General features: G+C 34.8%; 1 protein-coding gene across 5 annotated transcripts in view; it reads right to left on the bottom strand.

Annotated features, from left to right (window-relative positions):
- The window catches only part of LOC133839602 (transcription factor hamlet), a 41,115-nt gene that overhangs the window by 5,670 nt on the left and 13,109 nt on the right, over positions 1-22,336 (bottom strand). For 3 of the 5 annotated variants that reach the window (XM_062271224.1, XM_062271253.1, XM_062271232.1), the window contains exons 2-6: positions 18,238-18,803; positions 13,079-13,213; positions 12,764-13,007; positions 4,874-4,997; positions 1,904-2,060 (exon numbers count right to left, since the gene is read on the bottom strand). In XM_062271224.1, the coding sequence (XP_062127208.1) occupies positions 1,904-2,060; positions 4,874-4,997; positions 12,764-13,007; positions 13,079-13,213; positions 18,238-18,803 (1,226 nt within the window). Of the gene's footprint in view, positions 1-1,903; positions 2,061-4,873; positions 4,998-12,763; positions 13,008-13,078; positions 13,214-18,237; positions 18,804-19,208; positions 19,411-22,336 lie in introns of those variants that run through there. The other 2 variants (XM_062271239.1, XM_062271246.1) reach the window with 2 other exon arrangements.

The following is a 22,336-nucleotide window of genomic DNA, read 5'->3' as shown; positions in this document are numbered from 1 at the left end:
AAAACATGCTAGATCCGTGGCAAATCCCTTTTGAAACGCTTTAAACTTGGACTGCTGCTTGAAAACAAACAAAGCTGACAGCTGAGCTCAGACCCCGTTTTCGATTTTTTTCCGCCGTATTTGATTTTATTTGGTTTTTATTTTTTTTTTTTTTTGTTTTGGACCTCAGCGAAAGTATTGCCCTTTTATGTAGGCAGGCAGGCAGGCAAGATCGATCATCATTTGTTTGTAGTCTCGGCCAGCTCCCGTTTATGTCGCTGTCCGAGTAGTGGGAGTGAGAAGGGAGGGCGAGAGGAGAGGAGGTGTGTGGCATGCCCCACCACAATGCGTGCTACTTACATGCCACCGAAACAATTACAGAGCGCTAAGTAAACTAACTGTAATGCAACGAGACGTTGAATCGATTGAAATACCGTTTGAAATGCAACAGAAAAGGGAAAATCGAATATCAAAAAAAAAGACGAGAAAAAGAAAAGCCTCTAGAGGAGGAAAAAAGAGACAGACCACAAGATTGTAATCAACATGCCATTAAAACATCTTTGCAACATGTCCAACTCGTCGATGACAATGACGAAGTGCCGAAGACGCAGACGAAGACGCAGACGAAGACGAAGACGAAGAGGCCTGTAACGAATCGATCTATAGCTATCTATCTATCTATAAGACTTTCAAGCTCTCTGTCTCTTCTGTGGCCCTTTAATTTAACATTGGCATTCAAATGCAGCGCGAAGATGAACAACAACAACAACCGCTACAACAACAACAGTTACAACAACAACTGCAACAGCAGCTGCTGCTGCTTGAACGAGTTGGTAACAAAGTTTCTTCATTACGGCCGAAATGGTCTCTTAAGTGTTTTGGATGAGTACACGCCCTAATTTCGTATTAACCCAGCGCGTGCGGCACCATCCAAAAAACGGTGAGCGGGGAGGGGGGCTAAAGGGGGCGCAACTGGCAAAAGACAAGTAACCAAAGAGGTTTCTTCGATACGTTTTTTTGCATATTTTATATTTACTTAATGCCAAGTTGAAGCGCCTGCGGCTATTGATCTGCTTGAAATCAAAAGTCTTTGGCTGCCTGCCAAAAAAAAAAATAACAAAAAAAAAAAATACCACAGCGACCTGATACAATAATTAATGATACGATCATTTCATTTAAGGTACTGCCGCTGCCCCTCTCCTAACACGATCTTAAGAGCTTCGGATATTCTTCGCAAAGTTTGTTCTAAATGTAGACAACAATTCATTGTTGGGTTTCAAGTTCAAGTGTTTTAAAAGGTCGAAAACAGCTTTCATTGAAATTGCGAGGAAAAATCGCCAAATAAAACAGAAATTATGCGAAATAATGATATTATAACAACAGAAAAGTTACCATATCTCTGATTATTGAATTTGATTCCAAGTTTAAATAAATTCCAAACAGAAATATCATTAAATAAATATGAATTTTTAGAAATCCGTAAATATTAATTTTTAAAAGTTTGTATAGTTAACATCTAATCTCAGCGTTCTTAAATTCTTTCTCTTACATTCATAAAATTTTTGCAATCGTTGGACATTTTTATATTTACAGTTTTCCCATTTTGAAACCCAAACATTTGTTTGCATTCCCAATAATATTAACTTGTTTCCAATCTAAAAAAAACACTGCTTAATTCTTCCTTTGATTTTTAGATAAAATTCTATTCTATTTTTCTTTTAAGCTTCTCCCATATTAACTTTCTTTCTAATCCCATTTTAATAATCATTTAAACATAAAAATAGCAGTTCTATATTAACTTCGTAATTTCATTTTGATAGTCATATATAGTAATCATAAAAATAGCAGTCATATATTAACTTTTTTCCTAATCCCATTTCGATAATCGTATAATCATAAAAATAACAGTTTTCATTCGTCTTACCTTGGAACAGTTTTCGCAGGAATATTTCCGGATATTGTTGTGGGCGATAGCTCCGTGTTTGATTAGCAAAGGACGATGGCAAAATCGTTGGCCACAAAGTTCGCAGGCGAATTCTCCACGCTTGAAATGATGTGCGCCAACCAAATGATCATCCAGACTGAAAGAGAAGAAAATATATTGTAGAATAAACGAAATGGAAGGCAATTCAAATTATGGTTAAGGACATAATGGTTTTTATGGTTTATTGCTTTTTGTTTTGTTTATCGCTGTGGCTGTCATCAGTAAAAAAAATGAAATTAGCCGTTGCGACAGTCGGACAAACTCACAGACGGACAATCGACAGCCTCAATCAGAGCAAGTCAAGTGCGTCAGTTCACACGCCTTCTAAAACCAAGCGCTTTGTTTGTTGTCCAACTGCGGGTGACGCCCAAAAGGCAAAAGCAAAAGCAAAATCAAAGGCAAACAAAAAGCAAAAGCAAAAGCAAAGAGCTCGCTGGCGTCAATTAGTCAAATGATGTTCAATATTTAATATGCGCCTGACAGATAAGCGATCTCTCAACGCTCTCTCACTCTCTTTTTTCAACAGCTGCGGCCAATGAGTGTCCTCCACACACGCACACACTCGCACACACACAGCACTCGAATCTCCCCAACTCTACACTCTACACGCGCGCTCTCTTCACTCTCTTGCTGTTGTCCTTGATTGTGCGATGATTATCGCATGGAACGTGTGGGAGGAGCAACGTCGACAAAAGGCGGCCACATTTTTAGCATTTTCCCTTTTTTTTTTCCACTCGTATTTCGTTGTTGTTTGTGATTTTGTTTTTGTTGTCATCGACATGGAAGAGTTGACGGCACCCAGAGACAGCATTTGAAGTGTGGGCGTTTGTTTGCTTACAACAACAACAACAACAAGAGCACTAGCTATGCATGTTCAACATCAGATAAAATTGCAAAAGCCTGATGGACAGCAGAGTCAGAGAGGGAGAGAGAAAAGAGACACGCAGGCAGGTCCGTTATAGCTTCTCCTTTCACTCGAGTGAGTTTCTCATCTAAAATTCAATAAATCACACACTAACACACACACACACACACGCAGTTGACCGATAACTGTCGCCGTATTGACCACCCACATCTCTCTCCTGCTCCTCTTCCTCTTCCTCATCCCCTTTTTACTTTCCACTCCTTCTCCTCTACACACAACACTCGAAATCAAATTCAAATCAAAAGCGCACTTTAGCACTTGGAACGCAAATAGAAACAAAACTCGCGTGTTGTTCTTGTTCTTGTTGTTGTTGTAGTAATATTTGTTGCTATTGTTGTTGGTGTAAAATATTTGTAAATATTGTACAAAAGTTTTGCATTAACTGCAGCAATTGTGTCTTGATTAAAGATCTCGAAATCCTCCCATGGAAAGTGGAATAATAATAGTTGTTCGTGTAACAGATGCAACTGAGGATTTCCCTTGAAAGGCGGCAAATTAAATCAATTTGATATGTAGAGCTCGAGTGTAGCAAACTACTTTATAAAGAACTAGAATCAGTAGTTTAATATTTCCACATATTTCTTTATCTTATTCTATTCCTGACTTTTTTTTAATTTATCATCACATCCTTGGAATAAAAGCAACAATTTTAATAAATGGTTTTCTTGATATTTCCGAATATTACTTAAGATTATAAAGAAGATATAAAGAGTTCGATTGAGACAATCTTCTTTATAAAGATCTAATCTCAATCAATCTCTTAAATGTCTTTTCTACTCACATCATTATATTTGTTGAAGTAATTATGATGCTTAAGATCTTCAAATTGTAGCAAACTACTTTATAAAGAACTAGATTCAAACGTTTAATATTTCCACATATTTATTTTTCTTTGTCTTTTCCTGAATTTGTTCTTAATTTATCATTACTTTCTTGTACTAAAAGCAGCTAGTTTAATAAATGGTTTTCTTGAAATTTCTGAATTTTTTTTTGAAGATTATAAAGAATGTTTTAAATTGGATATATTGTTTTAAGATTATCACAATCTTCTTTTTAAAGAGCTAATCTCAATCAATCTCTTAAATGTCTCTTCTTCTCATTATTTAAGATTTTTAAGATCTTATGTAAACATTTAAAATATTCGTTTTTAGAAATTCTATTAATATATATTAAGTATATTAATTATATGGTATTGATTCATTTATACACTTAAATTTAATATAAAGTTGCATACAATTAACTATTTTCCAAAAAAATGCTGCTGTACTTTTTGTTCTATTTTTTATAATAAAATCAATAATATAAGCAACACTTTAAAAGGCAAATTACTATATTGTTACCAACTAAATCGAACATTTTACGATCTTTCAAAAAAAAACCGCTTTTAATTACATTTATGGAAATCCCATCAAAGAAATCGACGCTACTGGAAATGCCTCAAAGACTCCGAACTTGAGTGAATAAAATGATAAAAATAAAAAAATCAATAAGAGACTCGTTCGTATCTTGAAATTAGCCAGTTCAAATGATGGCTAACTCTCACTTTCAACTGGTTAACTTGATTCGTTGAGCTTGGCGTTTTGGCCAATTTAATGGGCCACTTTATTGGCCACACTAAATATTGTATTATCGCTATCAACTTTTAATTAAGATCGCCGACGACGAGCAGCATTTAGCCACAATTGGGAATAGTTGCCCCTTCCCCCTCCCCCCACTCTCCATTTGCTGCCCCGCCCCCACGCCCAACAGCTTGAGAGAAGCACACCCATAATTCTATGGGTAAGTTGGAAGCTAATTGGCAGCTTGTTTTCGACCATTTATTGTTGTTTTTTTTTTTTGTTTTTGTGTTTTTGGTTTGTGCTACGAAATTTGATTGCGATTATTGTTGAAATGCCAAAGCAATTTTCAAGACATTCTCTTCTATAGAGTTTATCGAACAGTTATCTCTATAAGCTATAAGTAGTTTAATCGATTCACTAACTTACCGTTCTAAATCCGTATAGACATTATCACAGACCTCACAGCGTATATCGAAACCGTTTTCGTCGTCTGTGAAATCGTTATCGCCCTTCTTCTCCTTGCTGTACTCGTCACCGCTATAATGGGAACCTGAAATAGACAATATCAAGAGTTATATTTAGAATATTGTAATGCTATAATAATAATAATTGGAGAAAACTTCATGTCGACGTTTTTTGGTATTATTATATTTTCAAGACATTGTTGTAAAGTGGGAGAGAAAGAGAATTATATCGATATAGAACATAAAGATAATGTTTGGTATATAATTCTGTTTGAATTGAAAAATTTCTAAAATTTCTTTTCTTCTTTTGTGTTTATTCTTTTTCTATTTCTTTTATTTTCTAAAATTACAAATTCTTGAAGAATTCTCTACGAAAATTGTTCTGCTTGAAATTAGAATTCTTCTGAGAAATTTCGATTTTTTACAAGCTGAACTCCATTTAAGAATTCAATATTCCATAAAAAATTGTGACTTTTAGTTCCAGAAATATTGAAATAGAGAATCTAGAAATAATACAATTTGAAGACTGTTCTTTGCATTGAAGATAGAAGAAGACATTTTATAAAATTTTTAATTAAATAGAGAACTGATCTTTGTAATGACGCAAAATGTATTTTAAGATGATCCTTACAACATGAAAAACTTCATTTTCATTTTGGAATTTCTTTTTGAATTCGCTGATTTCTTTATAATATTATTAAAAATATTATTAAAAAAATTAAAAAACTATTTAATTTAAAGATATTATGATTTAAGATTAACTATCTCAAATACTTTAAATTCAACTAAAATCTTCTTCAATTGAAGACTCCACTTTGAGGTGGATTAAAGACTACTTTATAATCTGAAGATATGAAGAGTTAAGATTAGCTATCTAAAATACTTTTAATTGAACTGGAATCTTCATTCTTCCTTGATTTAAAATAAAATCGGTTTCAATAGAAGACTCCACTTTGAGGTGGATTAAAGACTACTTTCTAATCGAAAGATACGAAGATTTCAAATTAGCTATCTCAAATACTTTAAATTAAATGTAAATCTTCTTTCTTCTTCCTTGTTTTAAAATAAAATTGGCTTCAATTGAATTGAAATTGAAGACTCCACTTTGAGGTGGTTTAGAGACTAATTATTAATCTGAAGATACGAAGATACTTTTAATTAAACTGGAATCTTCATTCTTTTTCCTTGATTTAAAATAAAATTGGCTTCAATTGACTTCACTTTGAGATGGATTAAAGAGTACTTTTTGAGCTGAAGATATGAAGATTTAAGATTAGCTATCTAAAATCCGTTTAATTCAACTTATTCTTCTTCCTTGATTTAAACTAAAGACTCCACTTTGAGGTGGATCCTCAGCAGCTTTACACACGGCACTCACACTAGCAAATGTTGCTTCACTTGACACAGCACAAAGTTGATGTTCACTTTTTGTTCGAGATGATATATGTATATGAGATGATTGTTGGAAGAGTTCAAAGAGGATATAGTTGAGAACTTGAGCACTTGACACAACCGTTCGGCTTCGCGTTTGAGGAACAAGTGTGTTACTCTGTTCGCATTATGCCCCCGAGCTAATGTTTTGTTTGCTCGCTAACAATCTGCAGCGGGCCAAAGGACTCGACTCGGACACAGGACGCACTGGCATATGACCAGCTAACACACACACACACATACACACAGATACAGATACACTTGCATAGATAGTGGTAAGCACGCAAACACTTAACACAAAATTGGTAGCAGCAACCAAATCGTGTGCACTCATATCGCAGTATCGTAGTCTGGCTTGACGTTGAATAGATAATTGTTTCGAAATGAAAGTAAAGCACACACACACACACACCCCTCTCCCCTCTCTTCCCTCTCTACACGGTGCTGTAGGGGTCGCGGGGGTGCCAAGTACACAAGCCCAATGACAATTCCGAGGGGAAATGACTATCGAGAAACGAGAAACGTCGTCGTCGTTGTTGTCTCTTGGCACTTGGCGGCACTTGGACAACCACCAGGTGACACACACACTCACACACACACACATACACACACACTCTAGCCTCTGCTCACACAGGTGTGCGTTGGCCTCAGCCCTTAACCCGCTGCTGGCCAAGAATGCAACCTAAGGGATGACAATGACCAAAGATTATGCATGCAAACACATCCATTCATCGCTGCAAAGAGGGAGTGAGGGAAAGGGATGTCAGGAGGGGGACATCAGTGCACAAGGGTCGAGCTCTTGGCTCGCGGTTAGCTTCGGTTCCGTTGGACTGATTTCCATTTCGAAAAAGTCATATAGCACCTTACCAAACACACACACAAAACATAAAACACAACACACAGGTGTTGCCTCTCAAGGCAGCCCACACTCCTCTCCCTTCCCCTCTCCTCTCCTCCTCGCCCTCTCTCCTTAGGGGTGACTCTTGATGATGAATATATATTCTGCTCTGCTTCTGTCTGCATAATTGCGGGTCAAAAGTTAATTTTCAGCGTGTGCAATATGCTCGAAAATGAGAAGCAGAAAAGCGAGAAAGCGACAGCAAAGGGACAACAAAGAAAGATTCCCACGTAAGGAAAAAGCGTGGGATATTGCACTCCTAAAGAGGGAGGATCTAGGAGGCTCTGGGAGGGTCAAAGAGGTTCTCGTAGGAGACAACTTTGCTGCCCTAAACAGGCGTCAGCTGGCCCACTGATAAGCATAATAGCCTGAGAAAGTTTTCAAAAGGCAACTCCAAATAGTTTCGACTTTAAATTTATGCCGTTGAAAGAATTTGAACTCAAAGTAAAGTACTGAAATTATTAAATTTAAAATATAACTTAAAATATCTTTTAACTAAGAGAATTTGAACTAAAAGTAATAACATTTTTAGTTAAATAAGTAAATTTCAAATACAACTAACCAAATTTTCAGAGAAAGGAAGAACGTTGCTAAAAACTTAAAAAAGTGTAATCTAAACTTAATTCCCTGGTTATATTATAATTGAACAAAAAGCATTGAAATTTATACTGAAATTATTAAATTTGAAATATAACACAAAATAGCTACTATAAATTTATGAAACTAAAAGAATTTGAGCTAAAAGTAAAAACATTTTTATTAATATAAGTGCATTTAAAATACAACTAATCAAATTTTCAGAGACTTGAGAAAGAAAGTTGCTAAGAACTGAAAACAAATTTAACCCAAACATAACGAAAAGTATTGAAATTTATTTTCTAATTGAAATTAGTGAATTAAAAAAGTAAGATTAACTATCAAGTAGACAAAAAATAGGTAAGAAAGAACTCTTTAGCCTGGAGACCTTTGGCTAATCTTATAGCAATAAGGAATTGTATGTTATTTCAATAAAATAATAATAATAAGAAGAAAAGGAAAGGACTCAAATAGCTTCTACTTTAAACTGTACTAATTGATATATTTTGAAGATTCAAATATTTTGTACACAATTAGTTATATTTTAATTTAATAAAATTAAAAAAGTAAAAAAAATACTATTATTTCTATTGCAATAAAAAAGAATTTAAATAAACAAAGATAGATAAAAGATTATCCGAAAGCTTTGCCTTGCATCTTAATTTTCACTTCATTTCTTAGAACAAAAATCAATAAAAACTTTCATTCATTTTGATGCAAATATTTTGTACACAATTAGTTATATTTTTTTGTTACAAAAATAAAGTCGAAACAGCTTTAGAATTATATAAACATATTATTATTGAAATAAGACTGCTACTACTACATTCTTTTTGTTCAATCTACAACTTTCATCAACTGATTAAATAAAAAACATATTTATTTTTTTAACTCTAGCCTTAAATAAAATTTATATTTATTTATTAAACTCCAGCTATAACCTTTTCATTAAATGGTTAACTGCAAATATTTCAAATTCTTGTCTTGCTTTCCATTTATTTATTTATTCACGTGTTTAATTAGTATATAACATAATATAATAACTAAAAGAAGGGAATGCTAGCTACTAAAGCCATCGAGTCTCTTTCTTTCCAAGTACTTCGTTTTCTATTGCCCCAGTCTCGTAAAACTAATTGTAAATAGGAATCAATTGGAGAATTTTCCAAGGTTGTAAATGTTAACTAACTTAACTGCTTCAATTATCTCGAAGTTCATTTGAATAATCCGAAGACTATTTTCCTATACGCTAATTGCAACTAAAATGCCATGAAAACTATTTGAAACTCTTTTCTTTTATATGCTACAATAAAGAAGCATTGCTGAAATTTCTCGCATTTTTTTGCAAGCAATACATCAAGTTGGAAATCACACTTGCCACCTTATCAACGTTGTCCCAGAGGGGCTAACAACAACAACAACAACAACTGCAACTCAATTCTCAATCCTTTCACGCCTTTCACCAATCGATGTTGCTGTTGCAGCTGTCGATGTTGCAACTTGTAGATTGATTTACTGAAATTCAATGGACATTTCAGAGTTTTGCAATCAGGATTGTAGATGGTAGCTCAAGTATGTCTCTCTCTCTCTCTCTCTCTCTCTCTCTCTCTCTCTCTCTCTCTCTCTCTCTCTCTCTCTCTGACTATTATTTGCTGACCCTGAAAATTCGACAAACGGAAGCCGAAAACTGTTGACAAATGATTGATTGAATTATTTACACCTTACAACTGCCGCTGCTGCTGCTGCTGGTTAAAATCAAAGTTAGATCCGCCTGCTAATCGATTTGGCAGCAGCTCGTAAAAAAAAAGGGTTCGGCTTCGGTTTTATCTATCATAAAAAACTAGAAACACACTCCTAATGATGCCCAAATTGACACCACGATGATCATTTAGCCAGAAGACGCAACGCGAATGCGACTTGGCAAAGTTTCAATTACAATTTCAGCTTCAGTTTCGGTTTTCGTTTTTTACGATTCGTTTTTTCGTAGTTTGTTAGTTTGGTAACTCTGGGCATAACATGCCAGCTCATTAATCATCTATCAGCTTTGTTGGCGACAATGTGTCACTGTATGTGTGAGTGTGTGTGTGTGTATCTTTTTTGGGCTTGGTCGTGCTTTTTTTTTTATTGGTAACTCTTTTAGCTCTTGGCGTGTGCTCCCTCGAATTCGAATTGAATCAAACACACTCGAATCGTCGTCGTCGTCGTCTGAATTCAATTGTTTTGCTGGCTTTGATTGGTCCATTGAAGTCACACCGCACAGCGCACTAAGCTGAAAGCCATCTCAAAAGTGCTTTCTGGCTTTAGCCTTACGACTCTTTTGTTTCTTCTGAGCTCTGATCTATGCTCTGCTCTTTGCTGTGGCTGTGCTGTGCTGTGGCTGTGATCAATGCTGTGGTGGCTGTGTGCTATGCTCTGTTTTGTCATTTCTGCTCTGAATGGCCACATAAACTAAGACTTAAAGAAGTTGAACAAGTCATAAAAGTTTTGCTACTGTCGCTGATCGAATTGGAATTTATTTCTGTGTTACTTAATAATTACAAAATAAACTCATCATATTATTGGACGCGCTTTGGCTGGCAATCTGGTATATTTTGTACCCTATGGTATATTTTTTAATTCGATATACCACAAATATTCCTTAATAAATTTTAGTATTTATTGGTAAAAAGAAGGAATGCAACCGCTTTTACTCAAAAAAGCCTTCGGTATATTTGTAGTATTTTTTGGTATATTGATTTGGTAAGATTTTAGAATGATACCGCACTATTTCGCTTTTACTCAAAATACAAAAATAGTTTTCGGTATATTTGTAGTATTTTTTAGTACATTGATTTGGTATAATTTATGAAAATACCGCACTGTTTTGCTTTTACTCAAAATACAAAAATAGCATTCGGTGTATTTGTAGTATTTTTTTGTTGGTATATTGAGAATAATACCGCACTCAAATTAGGAAGCGGGTATCTCACAGTCGAGCACACTCGACTGCAACTTTCTCACTTGTTTTTTAAATATTTCCAAGTTTTCTATGGTTTTCTATTTCTCAACATTATTATTAGTTGCCTTTATAATTTTGTTTAATTACTTTTTAACCAAGAAAATTAATTTGTCTATTCTTTTTAATAATGATGAAGTACAATTTGTTCTTGTAGCTACTCTTAGCTCAACTATTTTTAATTTCAGAATTTCATGAAAAATGTTTAATATTTGATGGTCAGTTTGTAAATATGAGAATAATACAGTTATAATGCCATAAATTGAACTTTGCTGCATTTTTCCAAAAATTTGCTAGAAAAAGCTGCTTATTTAAAGCGTGATGATCCCAATTTATTGCTTTCTAAATAATTTTTCAATTATTTATATTAAATTATCGCTTTCTATTAATTTTTATCTTTGAACTGCTAAATATATATATGATGTATAAAATATATGCAAAGTCACTTTCAATTTTAACAAAATATATTCTAGGCACCTTCATTGAAATCTTGTAAAATTATATCATTGTTTTCAATACAATTTTACGAATTATTTTAGAAGATTTATTGAATTGGATTTAAATGGAATTTATGCCCTTGCTTTAATATCATAAATGCATAAAATAGTTATCTTTCTATTTTAGATTCGAAATTTTAAATTCATATTTTGAATATTTGGTTATATATTTTGTCTTTTTTTGCCAGCAAATTTACTTTTTTATACACAAAATATCTTTGGTTCTCTTTCAATGTTATATGAAATGTGCCTCTTTTATTTATTTTTCTTATCCGTTACTTTTTGACTTGTCTGCGAGATAATTTTATTCAGTTGAAGTGGAAATTGTAACGGTCAGAACTCATGCTTAACAATTTACCAAGTCGTTTGTTACCAATTCAACCACACAAACACACATAGCATACTTGGCCCCTTTAGCTACCCTCTTAACCCTGAAGGCTGAAGGTCCTGGCTAGCCTTGTGTCTTACCGAACTTCGAAGCATTCGTGTGTGGCCAACAGGCCGTGACTTGGCTGAGTGAAAATTTGGCCAGAAATACGTTACGAACGAAAGAACGAAACGCTGAAAGTCAACTCTCAAGAGTTGCAGAGTTGTGGGAAATTGCGCCAGATGCGATGCCAAATAAAACTATGCTATATAAATATGGTTTTAATTGAGAAATTGTAACGTTTGAGGACGCAGGATCAATTACGTATTCAAATTTTAAAGCTGGCATTAAAAGCAAAATATAAAAATTATGAAAAGTCTTTCGCTCAAAAATGATTTGACGCGTGATAAAAAGCTGAAAAGCCAAACACAAAAGGCAGAACGAGAAGGGAAAGGGAAAGGGGAAGGGGGAAGGGGAAGCAGGGTATAGAAAAATAGTTAAATCCTTGGCTGGAAATGGCTAAATGAGACGTGCATAAATCCCACATGTTTATAATCAAACACGATCGCTTGCTTGCTTGCAACATGCGGCAACCCTCTCACAATGGATTAGGCTTAAATGAAGCGTGTGCCATTTTACAGCGAATGAGAGAAAGAGAGGGGGGGGAGAAGGGTAGGCACAGCCCGCTTGATGGATCTCTAATGAAATTATCAAACATTTTAATAACAAATGAAAACATGTGCGGTGTTGCCACAGATTGGTGCAAGGCGCATGCGTCACACACACAAATTGCCTTGCCACACACACACACACAAGGGTGTGAATTAACCCCTAAACAAAAGGTTGCCCCTTCCTCTGCTGTCCCTTCTCCTTGCTCTCCCTTATGATCCTGCGATGCTGTTGACACTTCCGATGCTGATGCTGATGATGTTGTTGTTGTTGTTGATGATGATATCATGTTGCAAGGCTCGTGCCAGCTTCATTGTCAGCATAACCGTGCCCCTACCCACTGCTGACCGTGCCACAAATTGCTGCATGCCACAGCTGTCTGCCACCAGCATAACATATATACTTTATATTTCTGGACTTACCATTATCTCGATCACTGCGATCATCGTTGCTTAATAAGCTATTGTTGTTGTTGTTGTTGTTACTACTGCTATTGTTGTTGTTGGCTACTGTTGCCACCGCTGCTGCTGCTGCGGCAGCCGCCGCCGCACCTCCCCCCACTCCGGCGCCAGGAAAACTGTCACTGATATCGTAGGGACTTTTCGGACGTGCATCGACCACAATTTCAGCGCCTGCATTCACGTCCCGCTTCGTCTCGTACCACAGCTATTAAAAAAAATTACATTTTTAATTATAAAAAACCCAAAAAATTATTATATTAATGGTGTTGCACTCACATAGCCGGCAATGATAAAGTTCCTTAAATTAGCCTCTTCGATTTCATCGATTTGCACGGCGCGTATTTTTTTCAGCCATGTGGCCACATCCGCTGAGGGCTCGAGCCAGCCATGAAACAGCGGTCCAGCAATTACCTAAAACGAATTAAATTAAAACATTTGTTAATTGATAAATTCCATTTTTTGAATTAAACTTCAATTGCGAGATGTTTTATGCGACTGCTGGCGCCATCTGTTGGCAAGCTGTCTCGCATAACTGTGCTAACAGTGCTAAGTGGCGTGCCTTAGCTGAGACACAAACCTCTTAGCAGCGACAACTGCGCGCAAGAGCGCTGCTATTTGTAAAAGTGGAGTAAGAAGTGTAAACTACAGTTGTCAAAAGGTAGTAGAATTGTAAAAAGGTAGCAAGATATATTATTATTATTATTTATTAGTATTGCCAAAGACAACAAAGTGTTAATACATGAAAGGAAATTTTATTTAGAAATTTGTTGAGCTCAATAACTGTATTATTGCTGCATATTTTTTTTACACTTCTTATTCACTCAATAGTAATTCACAAAGAAACTATTTCATTCAAAGAAAATACTCTTTCTATCCCTTTTGCACTTAGCGTGCGTCTGCCCTAGTCAAGGTCAAATACAAAGCAATATGAATGGCGAGCAGCCGCCTACAGATTTTGTATGCAAAATAAAAGCAGCGCCGTTACAACAACAACAACAGCAACAACAACATGGCGGGCGCAACTAAATACGCATAATTTACACAAATCACCGACTGCGGTTTGGCAACCCAACTACAACAACAACAGCAACAACAGCGAAATGAGCAATACGCCTTAGACGCTGTGACGCCAACGGAAGCAGCGGCAGCCACCTCAATAATTACAACTACAACAAGAGCAACAACTCGAAACTGGGCAAAGCAATAACAAAAGCAACAACAGCTGAATGACTTTGCGTATGCCGTTGCGACGTCGCCGTCGTCAGCCTCTTGTCTGTCAAGTCATATGGAAAAACGGCGTTTTACAGTTGTTTTTTTTTGTTGTGTGCTTCTTCTATTTTTTCAGTTTCATTAAGTGGCGTGCGTCTGCACATATGTATGAGTGTGTGTGTGTTTGAGTGGGAGAGTCTGCAGACTCTGGGCAGAGGGGGAGGCTAGAGGCTGCGGGATGAGAGCATATGTTTGTGCACGCTCCAAAAATTAAGTTAACAACGCTTCGAGTGCTCGGCGCCGTGGCGTATGCAAAGAATTATATGAGAGCACACACACACACACACACACACACAATCGCATGCAAATATGCAAGTATATTTTATAAAATTAAACTCAAGTTGCGGTTTACACATGACTGCAAACTGCATGTTTGCAAATGTGTATAAGTGTATGTGTGTATGTGTGAGTGAGTGGTCAAGTGTGTGTATGTGGAGCGACTGATGATTCAAGTGGAAGAGTAGAGAAAGAAAGCCGCTAGCAATTATACGAGTAGTAGTAGTACACTTGTATAAGAGTGAACGGAAATTAATTGTAGTATAAGACGGAGATCGTTATACTGATGCTTTGCAAAAGGGTTGATCATTAAGGAAAATTCATTATTTCTTTACTTTTCGAAAGTAGCAAAGTTGTTGAAATACGAAATTTAAAAAAATGTATTTGTATATTTGACACTTTTAATGTAAATAGAAATGTTAACCGAAAAAAGGTATATATTTTTTTTTAAATATTTATATTTAATTTTCATTTAAAAACTGCATTATATATTTTGTGGCAAATATTTAAGATTTGTTGCTAGAAAACTAAACTGAAAATCTTTTTTCATTTGCTCAATCAATTGCATAACATTAAATCACCTCAAAACTGCAAATAATCCTTGCCGAAAAAAAACAACTCAATAAAAGACTGTCATGTTTTATGGCAGAACTACAAACATGACGTACAAATCTGCAGAGGAACCGGAGAAGTGAGGAGATTAGCATTAGCTGAGCCGGAGACTGAGACTGAGATGACAGGATAACGGAAATATCTGTGCAATATGAGGCAGCCACTAAAGATAAGATCATAAGGATATCCAATAGATACATAACAAGACTACTTACTGGCGGGGGGAATAATAAAAACATATGAGAGAGAGAGAGAGTGTGTGTGAAGCTAATCTTTGAATTGTAAGGAACACACATGTGACAAGACAAACATGTCCAGGTTGTCCTCGCCATTCATATGTTTTTATTATTGTTATTAAAAAAAAAGATGAAAAAAGAGGCCACAGCAGCAGCAACAGCAGCAGGAGCAAAAACATGACACAGTCAATGGGCAAGAAAAATATTTACGCGCCAGAGATAATCTCGAAAAGTGTTGGGTTCACACCTAGAGAACGGGCTTCAAATTGCGGCAGACACAGATACAGATGCAGACACGAGATACAGATACAGATACAGATACAGATACAGTGAGAGTTGAAGATACAGATACAGAGCTATAGGGCCAATGTATCTGTCAAAACGGAAATGTGAATGCGAAAAGTGCGCTTGATTTGAGGATCATCCAGAGCAGCAAAAAAAATAAAGAAATAAGGAAGGGATCAGCCAAGGACTGAGGACTGACACATTGGCAAAAATTCAGTTGGCTCGAGTGGCAAATCAAATAGCAACAACAACAATATTGTTGCAATACCTGAATGCCACAACAGATAGAAAGAAGGGACAACGATCTCTAGGACTAGGTAGAATCAGCTATCCTGTGACAATTGTCAACAGAACTAGGCGCGATAATTTGATTGGATTGTCTGTCAGCCTGTCTGCCTCTGTCCTCTCTCTTTGGACCTTCTGCCTGGTCGAAAAGTGTCAGTTGACTGACTGACTGACAATCAATCGAAGGGTTTCCCCTAAACTAATTGGAATCATCTCACAGCGAACGGAGCCGAGTTTTTGGGCCTCAACTTAAGCCTCATTTAGGGTGCACTTTGTGGATGTGACCAGGAAATTAGCTCTGGCCAAGGATTAGGCACATTTGACTGACAATTGTGCGTAGCGAGCCGCAAATATCCCCGTGCTCTAATCAAATCCATTTCCAATCGTTTGATTTTCCTACCATTCTCCTACCGAAAAACCTCCCGGAAAAATTGCATTTCATTTTCATTGCAAAAACGCAATTTTCGTGCAATTTTCGCGCGCAGCTTTGATAGGATTAAATTTCCCAAAATCGAAATGAAATCGGAGATGAAAAATAGCAGGCAAAAATATATAAAAATGTGGACATATGGGAAAGGATAATGTCGCGGCTAACATAATTGAATTGGCAATTATTCGAGATATCAGTGAGAACTCTTTAATTGAGCAACGAAGTTTGATTCAATTTTACCACCAGAGTAAAGCAAACAATCTACAATTTAATATTTAATCAGAGATAGTTACTAACACTTATGCAATTAAAGATCTTTCTGAAAAAAGCCAGTTATATAAATTATATTTTACAAATTCAAAAAAATAATCAATGCCGAATAAAATTGCATTTTAATACTACCATAAACAATAAATTTTTAAACTCCTTCTTTTGCTTTGAAACTGAAATTGCTTTTGAATTATCTGGCGTCTAGATTCTAGTCTATTGAAAACCAAATGCATTGCACAAGTATGATATAGATAGTATTATCAATTGTTTTGCACATATTTTTTAGAAGATAAGCTACAGGATTCTTAGAATTAGACATAGGCTGATTAACACTCTGCAAAAGATTCATTGACAGTTGTGGACATTTATAATGCAAGTGGCATTAAAACAACGAAATAGATTGCTTCATAAATTCACATTTAAAGCTGTTCTTGGAAAAGACGGTAATTAAGATAATTTTAGTAAAGCCATTAAGAACTCTTTAATAAATAAAGAGATAAACATTTCAACAAATTAATATTAAACGATTTTGAAATTTAAAGCAACTTTTCTATCAATGAATACACATTTGCAAATGATCTTCAACAGAGTATAAACATGCAAGATAAGATTATAATTCTAAGATAGATTATAATTCTATGAACTAGATTTAGCTACAATATACAGCAACATTTGGAAGTTGATATTTCAACTTAACTTAGAGAAATACTTCACTCAATAAACACACATTTTGAATATGTGCTTCGAGAATGCACAAATATGTCAAATATAAAAAATGGTAAGGAAAAGAGAAACTTTTAAATTTGGTAGCGAAATAACTTTCAATTACTAAGCTAATATTTGGAATTGTTGATTGACAAAGAAAATCAGTGTAAGATACATTATATTTCAATCAATATTCTTTAGTAATAACTGCTAAATGAAAGTGGAATTATACACTGAGTTAATATAAAAGATAAAGGATACTTATACAATTGTTAATGCAGTATTTAAATATACTATCTGGCAAAGCAAATCCATTAAAGATACAGTATCTTACAGAATGTAGGAATGTTATAATTGATAAATGCACATGGAATTCAGCACTCAATTAAAATAAAAGATACTAAATCAACTGCTAATGCAATACTTTAATAAACCTTTTGACAAAGCAAACCCATTAAAGATACAGTATCTTAGTATCAGTATCTTAAACAATGTAAGAATATTTTAAGTGAATTATAAACTCAATAAATATAAAAGATGCTAGATACTAATTCAATTGCGCATGCAATACTTGAAAATACATCTTTTGGCAAGTAAAGATACAATATCTATGTATCAACATATGTATGTGACTCAATAAAATCAATCCTACAGAATTCAAATTCAATTGCAATATTTAAAGATGCGCTTGAGCCAATCAAATCACTTAACTAATAATGTGAGTTCTATAGAGTTTCAATTGAATGCAATATTTTCAGATACCTCTCAGCAAATCAAACCCATTAAAGATACACTATCTAAGTATCAGTTTCTTACAGAATGTAAGAATGTTTTAAGTGAATTATAAACTCAATAAATATAAAAGATACTAATTCAATTGAGTATGCACTTCTTGAATACACCTTTTGGCAAAGTAAAGATACATTATCTAAGTATCTAGCAGTATGTGAAATTATCCTTTCAATTCAAATTCAATTGCAATATTTTTAAGATACGCTTGAGTAAATGAAAACCTTCAAAGATACAGTATCTAAAAGCAGATAATTAAGTATAAACTTGGAACTCACCTCCCAGGCCAAATGCCGTTCGCTGGGCTGCTGGCAGAGATGCATGGGAAAGGGTCCGTAGCGGGTGCCGCGGGGCAGATAAGTCTTGGCAAAGACGCCATTATCACGAATATCGAGATTGGAGACGGGCTCGCGGAGTCGCGCCATATCGATCAGCAGACGCTCTGCGTGCTCATCGCTCAGCAGATGTTCGAGTCCCGCTCTGGAGGCTGAAAGTGAGGCAGCAGCCGAGGCGGCGACGGCAGCAGCGGCTGATGAATTGGGACGCAAGTGACGTTGCTGTTGTTGCTGTTGCTGGCGTTGCATGTTGCTGCTGCTGGTCGACGATGTGGGCGAGGGGGGCGATATCGTCGGTGGCAGGTGGCGAGCAACAAATGAATCCGAATCGGGGCGACCACCCGATGAACTTGGGCTGCCAAGTGTGGCAGCTAAATGCGCCGGCGGCAATCCCGAGAATCCTGTTGAACCGTGATGCGTCGTCGTTGCACTCAGATCCAAATGATGATGATGGTGATGATGATGCCGCACCACGCTCGGATCGTAGTCGCCGTTGTCACCGTTGGAGCCTACGAAAGAAAAGAATTTTCGATTAGTAGTTTTCGATTTTCGACTTTGAACTTAATCCTAATCACGAACAAAAAGTTGTCAGCGCCATTCAACAAAAATAGAAAGTGCTTCCCGTTAACAGTTCACAGCTGTCAGCTATCTCATGACAACAACAATATATACTTGTATATATATAGATATAGTATAGTGCTTTGATATCTGTGTTGTCATCACATTGTTTAATTTGCTGTTTCAGTCTCTATCTCTGCGATTTTGCACTTGAAATTGTCATTCAAAAATCCAACTCACACACAACACATTCAACTCATTCAACACTCGTCACACTGCTATCAAAACGATCATCTATCTCTTGCCTGGGAGTGTCCACTGTACTCAGGTATGTGGATGTGTGCTATAAAGCTCACCTGTAGATCGCATTACCTGCGCAGCCTGTGCAAACAATGTCTTATTGTATTGAATTGATTTCAATTTCAAATTCAAATTCCTTGTCTCTTTCTCTTATTGTAACTATTCGAAATATTTGATTGTTTATTCACTCGCTATATACAAATGTATTTATGTACATATATACATATCGCATTTGTTTTCTATTTATTTTGAAAGATGTGACTTGCTCAGCTGTTGCTTATCAAATAAATAGACACGCCAAATGGATTCCCCCGAAACCAGACTAGACATTCATTCCAACCTGACATTTAACACCACGATAGATATATATGAGATATACCAGATCAGCTTCCCATATATTAATGATTTATTAACATGTTCGAAATTCGAGTTTCAAAATTTCATTCATTTTATCTATACATTGAATGAAAGAATAAAATCATGTTCCTATCATAGAAAATTAATGCATTATACAATTTTCTAAGACCTTCTTAATATCATAAGAATATTATACAAAATAAAATGTATAACTTTTGAAATATTGTGCCAAATGTTTGTATTCAAAAAGTAATTATTGATAATTTTGTTGAAATATTAAATCAGCTAATTAAACCCCATTAATTGTTATTCTTTCGTTGCATTTAAGAAAGAAATGAGTTTCAGAAATTTCCAAATAATCTAAAATCTTCTACAATTGTTTTGAAAATTCAATAATTCTTCAAATTTTAAGGACTCCACAAGGAAAAAAGACCAGTACAACACTAAAAAATAATAAAAAAAACAACTATACAAAATATAAAGTAATATTTTTATAATCTTGTAATAAGATTTGTAGCCTTAAAACTGTAAAATATTTTCCACTTATTAATAGAAACTTGGTCTAATATAATATCAAATCTTGAAAACAAGAAGAGATTTCAGATTTTCATTCTTGACGAACTTCGACCAAAATCTTGATTTTAGAACTTTTTTCAATTATTTCTATTTTCTTGTAATTAATTACTACAATATCATAATCATGTATAGTATGTCTTTACATTTGTGTTGCTTTGTAATTATATAATTATGTTGCTTTATAATAATGAAATCATATTAAATTAAATTAGTATACTCGTATTCATATTTCTTTGTAATGACTTCTTAGGAAATTATAATGATAAAATACGAATAACATTTTCGAGTTCTTCATTGAAACGTTTAACCATTTAATTCTTTATAAAATTGCTCAACTATTGCCTCTCTATTTACCCTTCTAAAGACCCGATGACTACGATGACTAGACCCTAAATTCAAGTGAAGGAGATAAACAAGAAAACACTTGTCCCGAATACTAAAAGAGATACAATACCGAAAAAAAGTTGCAACAAATTACGCGTCGATTATTTATTTATATTTGTCTATTCTTGTTGTTGTTGTTGTTGTTGTTGTTGTTGTTGTGATTGCGATTGTTGTCTAAGGCTTGTACCTACCGCCTTCTTTAAACACTTGAAACTAAATCGTAATTTGAGCTGTTAGACAAAATATGACAACTTACAAACTACACATATATATATATATATAGTTCCAGTCTCTGGCAGAAGTATTTGCCGATAAGCGTCGCAAACGAAAACGAAAACGAAACCGAGTAAACGGAAAAATAGACGAAAAACCCGAAAAAGATATCGAGCAGTCAACACTCAACACTCATGAGTGTGAGTATGAGTGTGTGTGAGTGTGTGAGAGTGTGAGTGTGTGACTACTCAGCAACAGTTAATAGTTAAATAGGCAGTAACAAAAACCCTGATGATGTTCGTGATAAGTATCTGGCCATAGAAATGCGCCGCACTCAACACAAACAATGGAAGGTGGTCGAGTAACCAAATAGCCAAATAACCAAACACAAATCCTCAACAACCTGACAACTTTCGCACTTCCTTGGCACACGCTATTTGCCCATCGAACTGTATCTTTAGTTCCTCTAGTTCAACTTGTGATCCTCCGACGGCGTCTTTCGCAACCATTCGAGAATTTGTTTTACATTTTATTTGAAGTGTTCTCAAGAGCCGCCCTCAACAATTTCAATTAAGTTGCTTCCACACTTTCCATTCTTCATGACTATTCACTTTTAGTTTTATTTATGCACTCATTTTAATCACACACATGTTTCTTTCTTTGTGCTTCTATTCTATTAATTAGCTTAGTTAATTATATTTAAGGAATTTGTTGGGAAGCTGCGCTTTGCCATCATAAAGTTTTACTAACTGACTTGTGACTCATTTGGGCATTAAAGGTGTTTGTAGAAAAGGCAAATCAAAAGTTTTGCAGGCAACTTTTGGTGATAACAACTTTGTGTGTGATAAATCTAAAAGGATTGAAGGCAAAATCAAATAGTTCGAAGAATTAGATAATGCCTTCGAATGAAGTGAATTGTTGTCTAACTATTATGTTTAATCGTTACTTATAAATTCAATTTGGAAGTCAATATAAAGCCAAAATAAATTCTATCATTTGAAAAAGAAATTTCTAATACAGTAATAATAATAATAACTAAATAAAATGAATTGCTGTAACACATTTACTTTTAGCTGTTGGCAAGTGCCTAAAGTCTTGTTCATGTCTTGTTTATAAATTGTATATAAACACTTTTGTAGTCAATATAAAACTAAAATACATTGTATCTACTGCAATATATATATATTAATTTAAAAGATTTTAAAATATATTTTACTCCTTGATATTTTTGCAATTGGTAATATAAAAAACCATTAGTGTTCATTATCAATTCAATTGCTTTTAGTTGTTGGCAACTGCATAAAGTAAAACTGATGTGTTCTTTATAAATTATATAATATATAATACAATTCATTGTGAAGTTCATATGAAACAAAAATGAACTGTATCTATTGTAGCTATTCTTTTAAATATTAAATACTGATATAGAATTGATTTATGACAATTTGATGCATTTTAAATGCTCAAAGTGACAATCACAAACATGAATTATTCAAATTTTGTAGTGCACTTTAATTGGCAACTTATATTGCACAGTATTTGAAGGAATCTTTATCTTTATTGAATAGTTTCTATGATGGAGACATCACTGAGTTTGTAAGTCATTTCTGCATGGTTTTTTGTTTCACAATCTTCACAGCAAGTTTAAATTTTA

This window comes from Drosophila sulfurigaster, chromosome 2L (assembly GCF_023558435.1).
Source record: "Drosophila sulfurigaster albostrigata strain 15112-1811.04 chromosome 2L, ASM2355843v2, whole genome shotgun sequence".
Lineage (NCBI taxonomy): Eukaryota > Metazoa > Arthropoda > Insecta > Diptera > Drosophilidae > Drosophila > Drosophila sulfurigaster.
The sequence above is the reverse complement of the archived record's forward strand: the minus strand, read 5'-3'. Positions and strand labels throughout refer to the sequence as shown.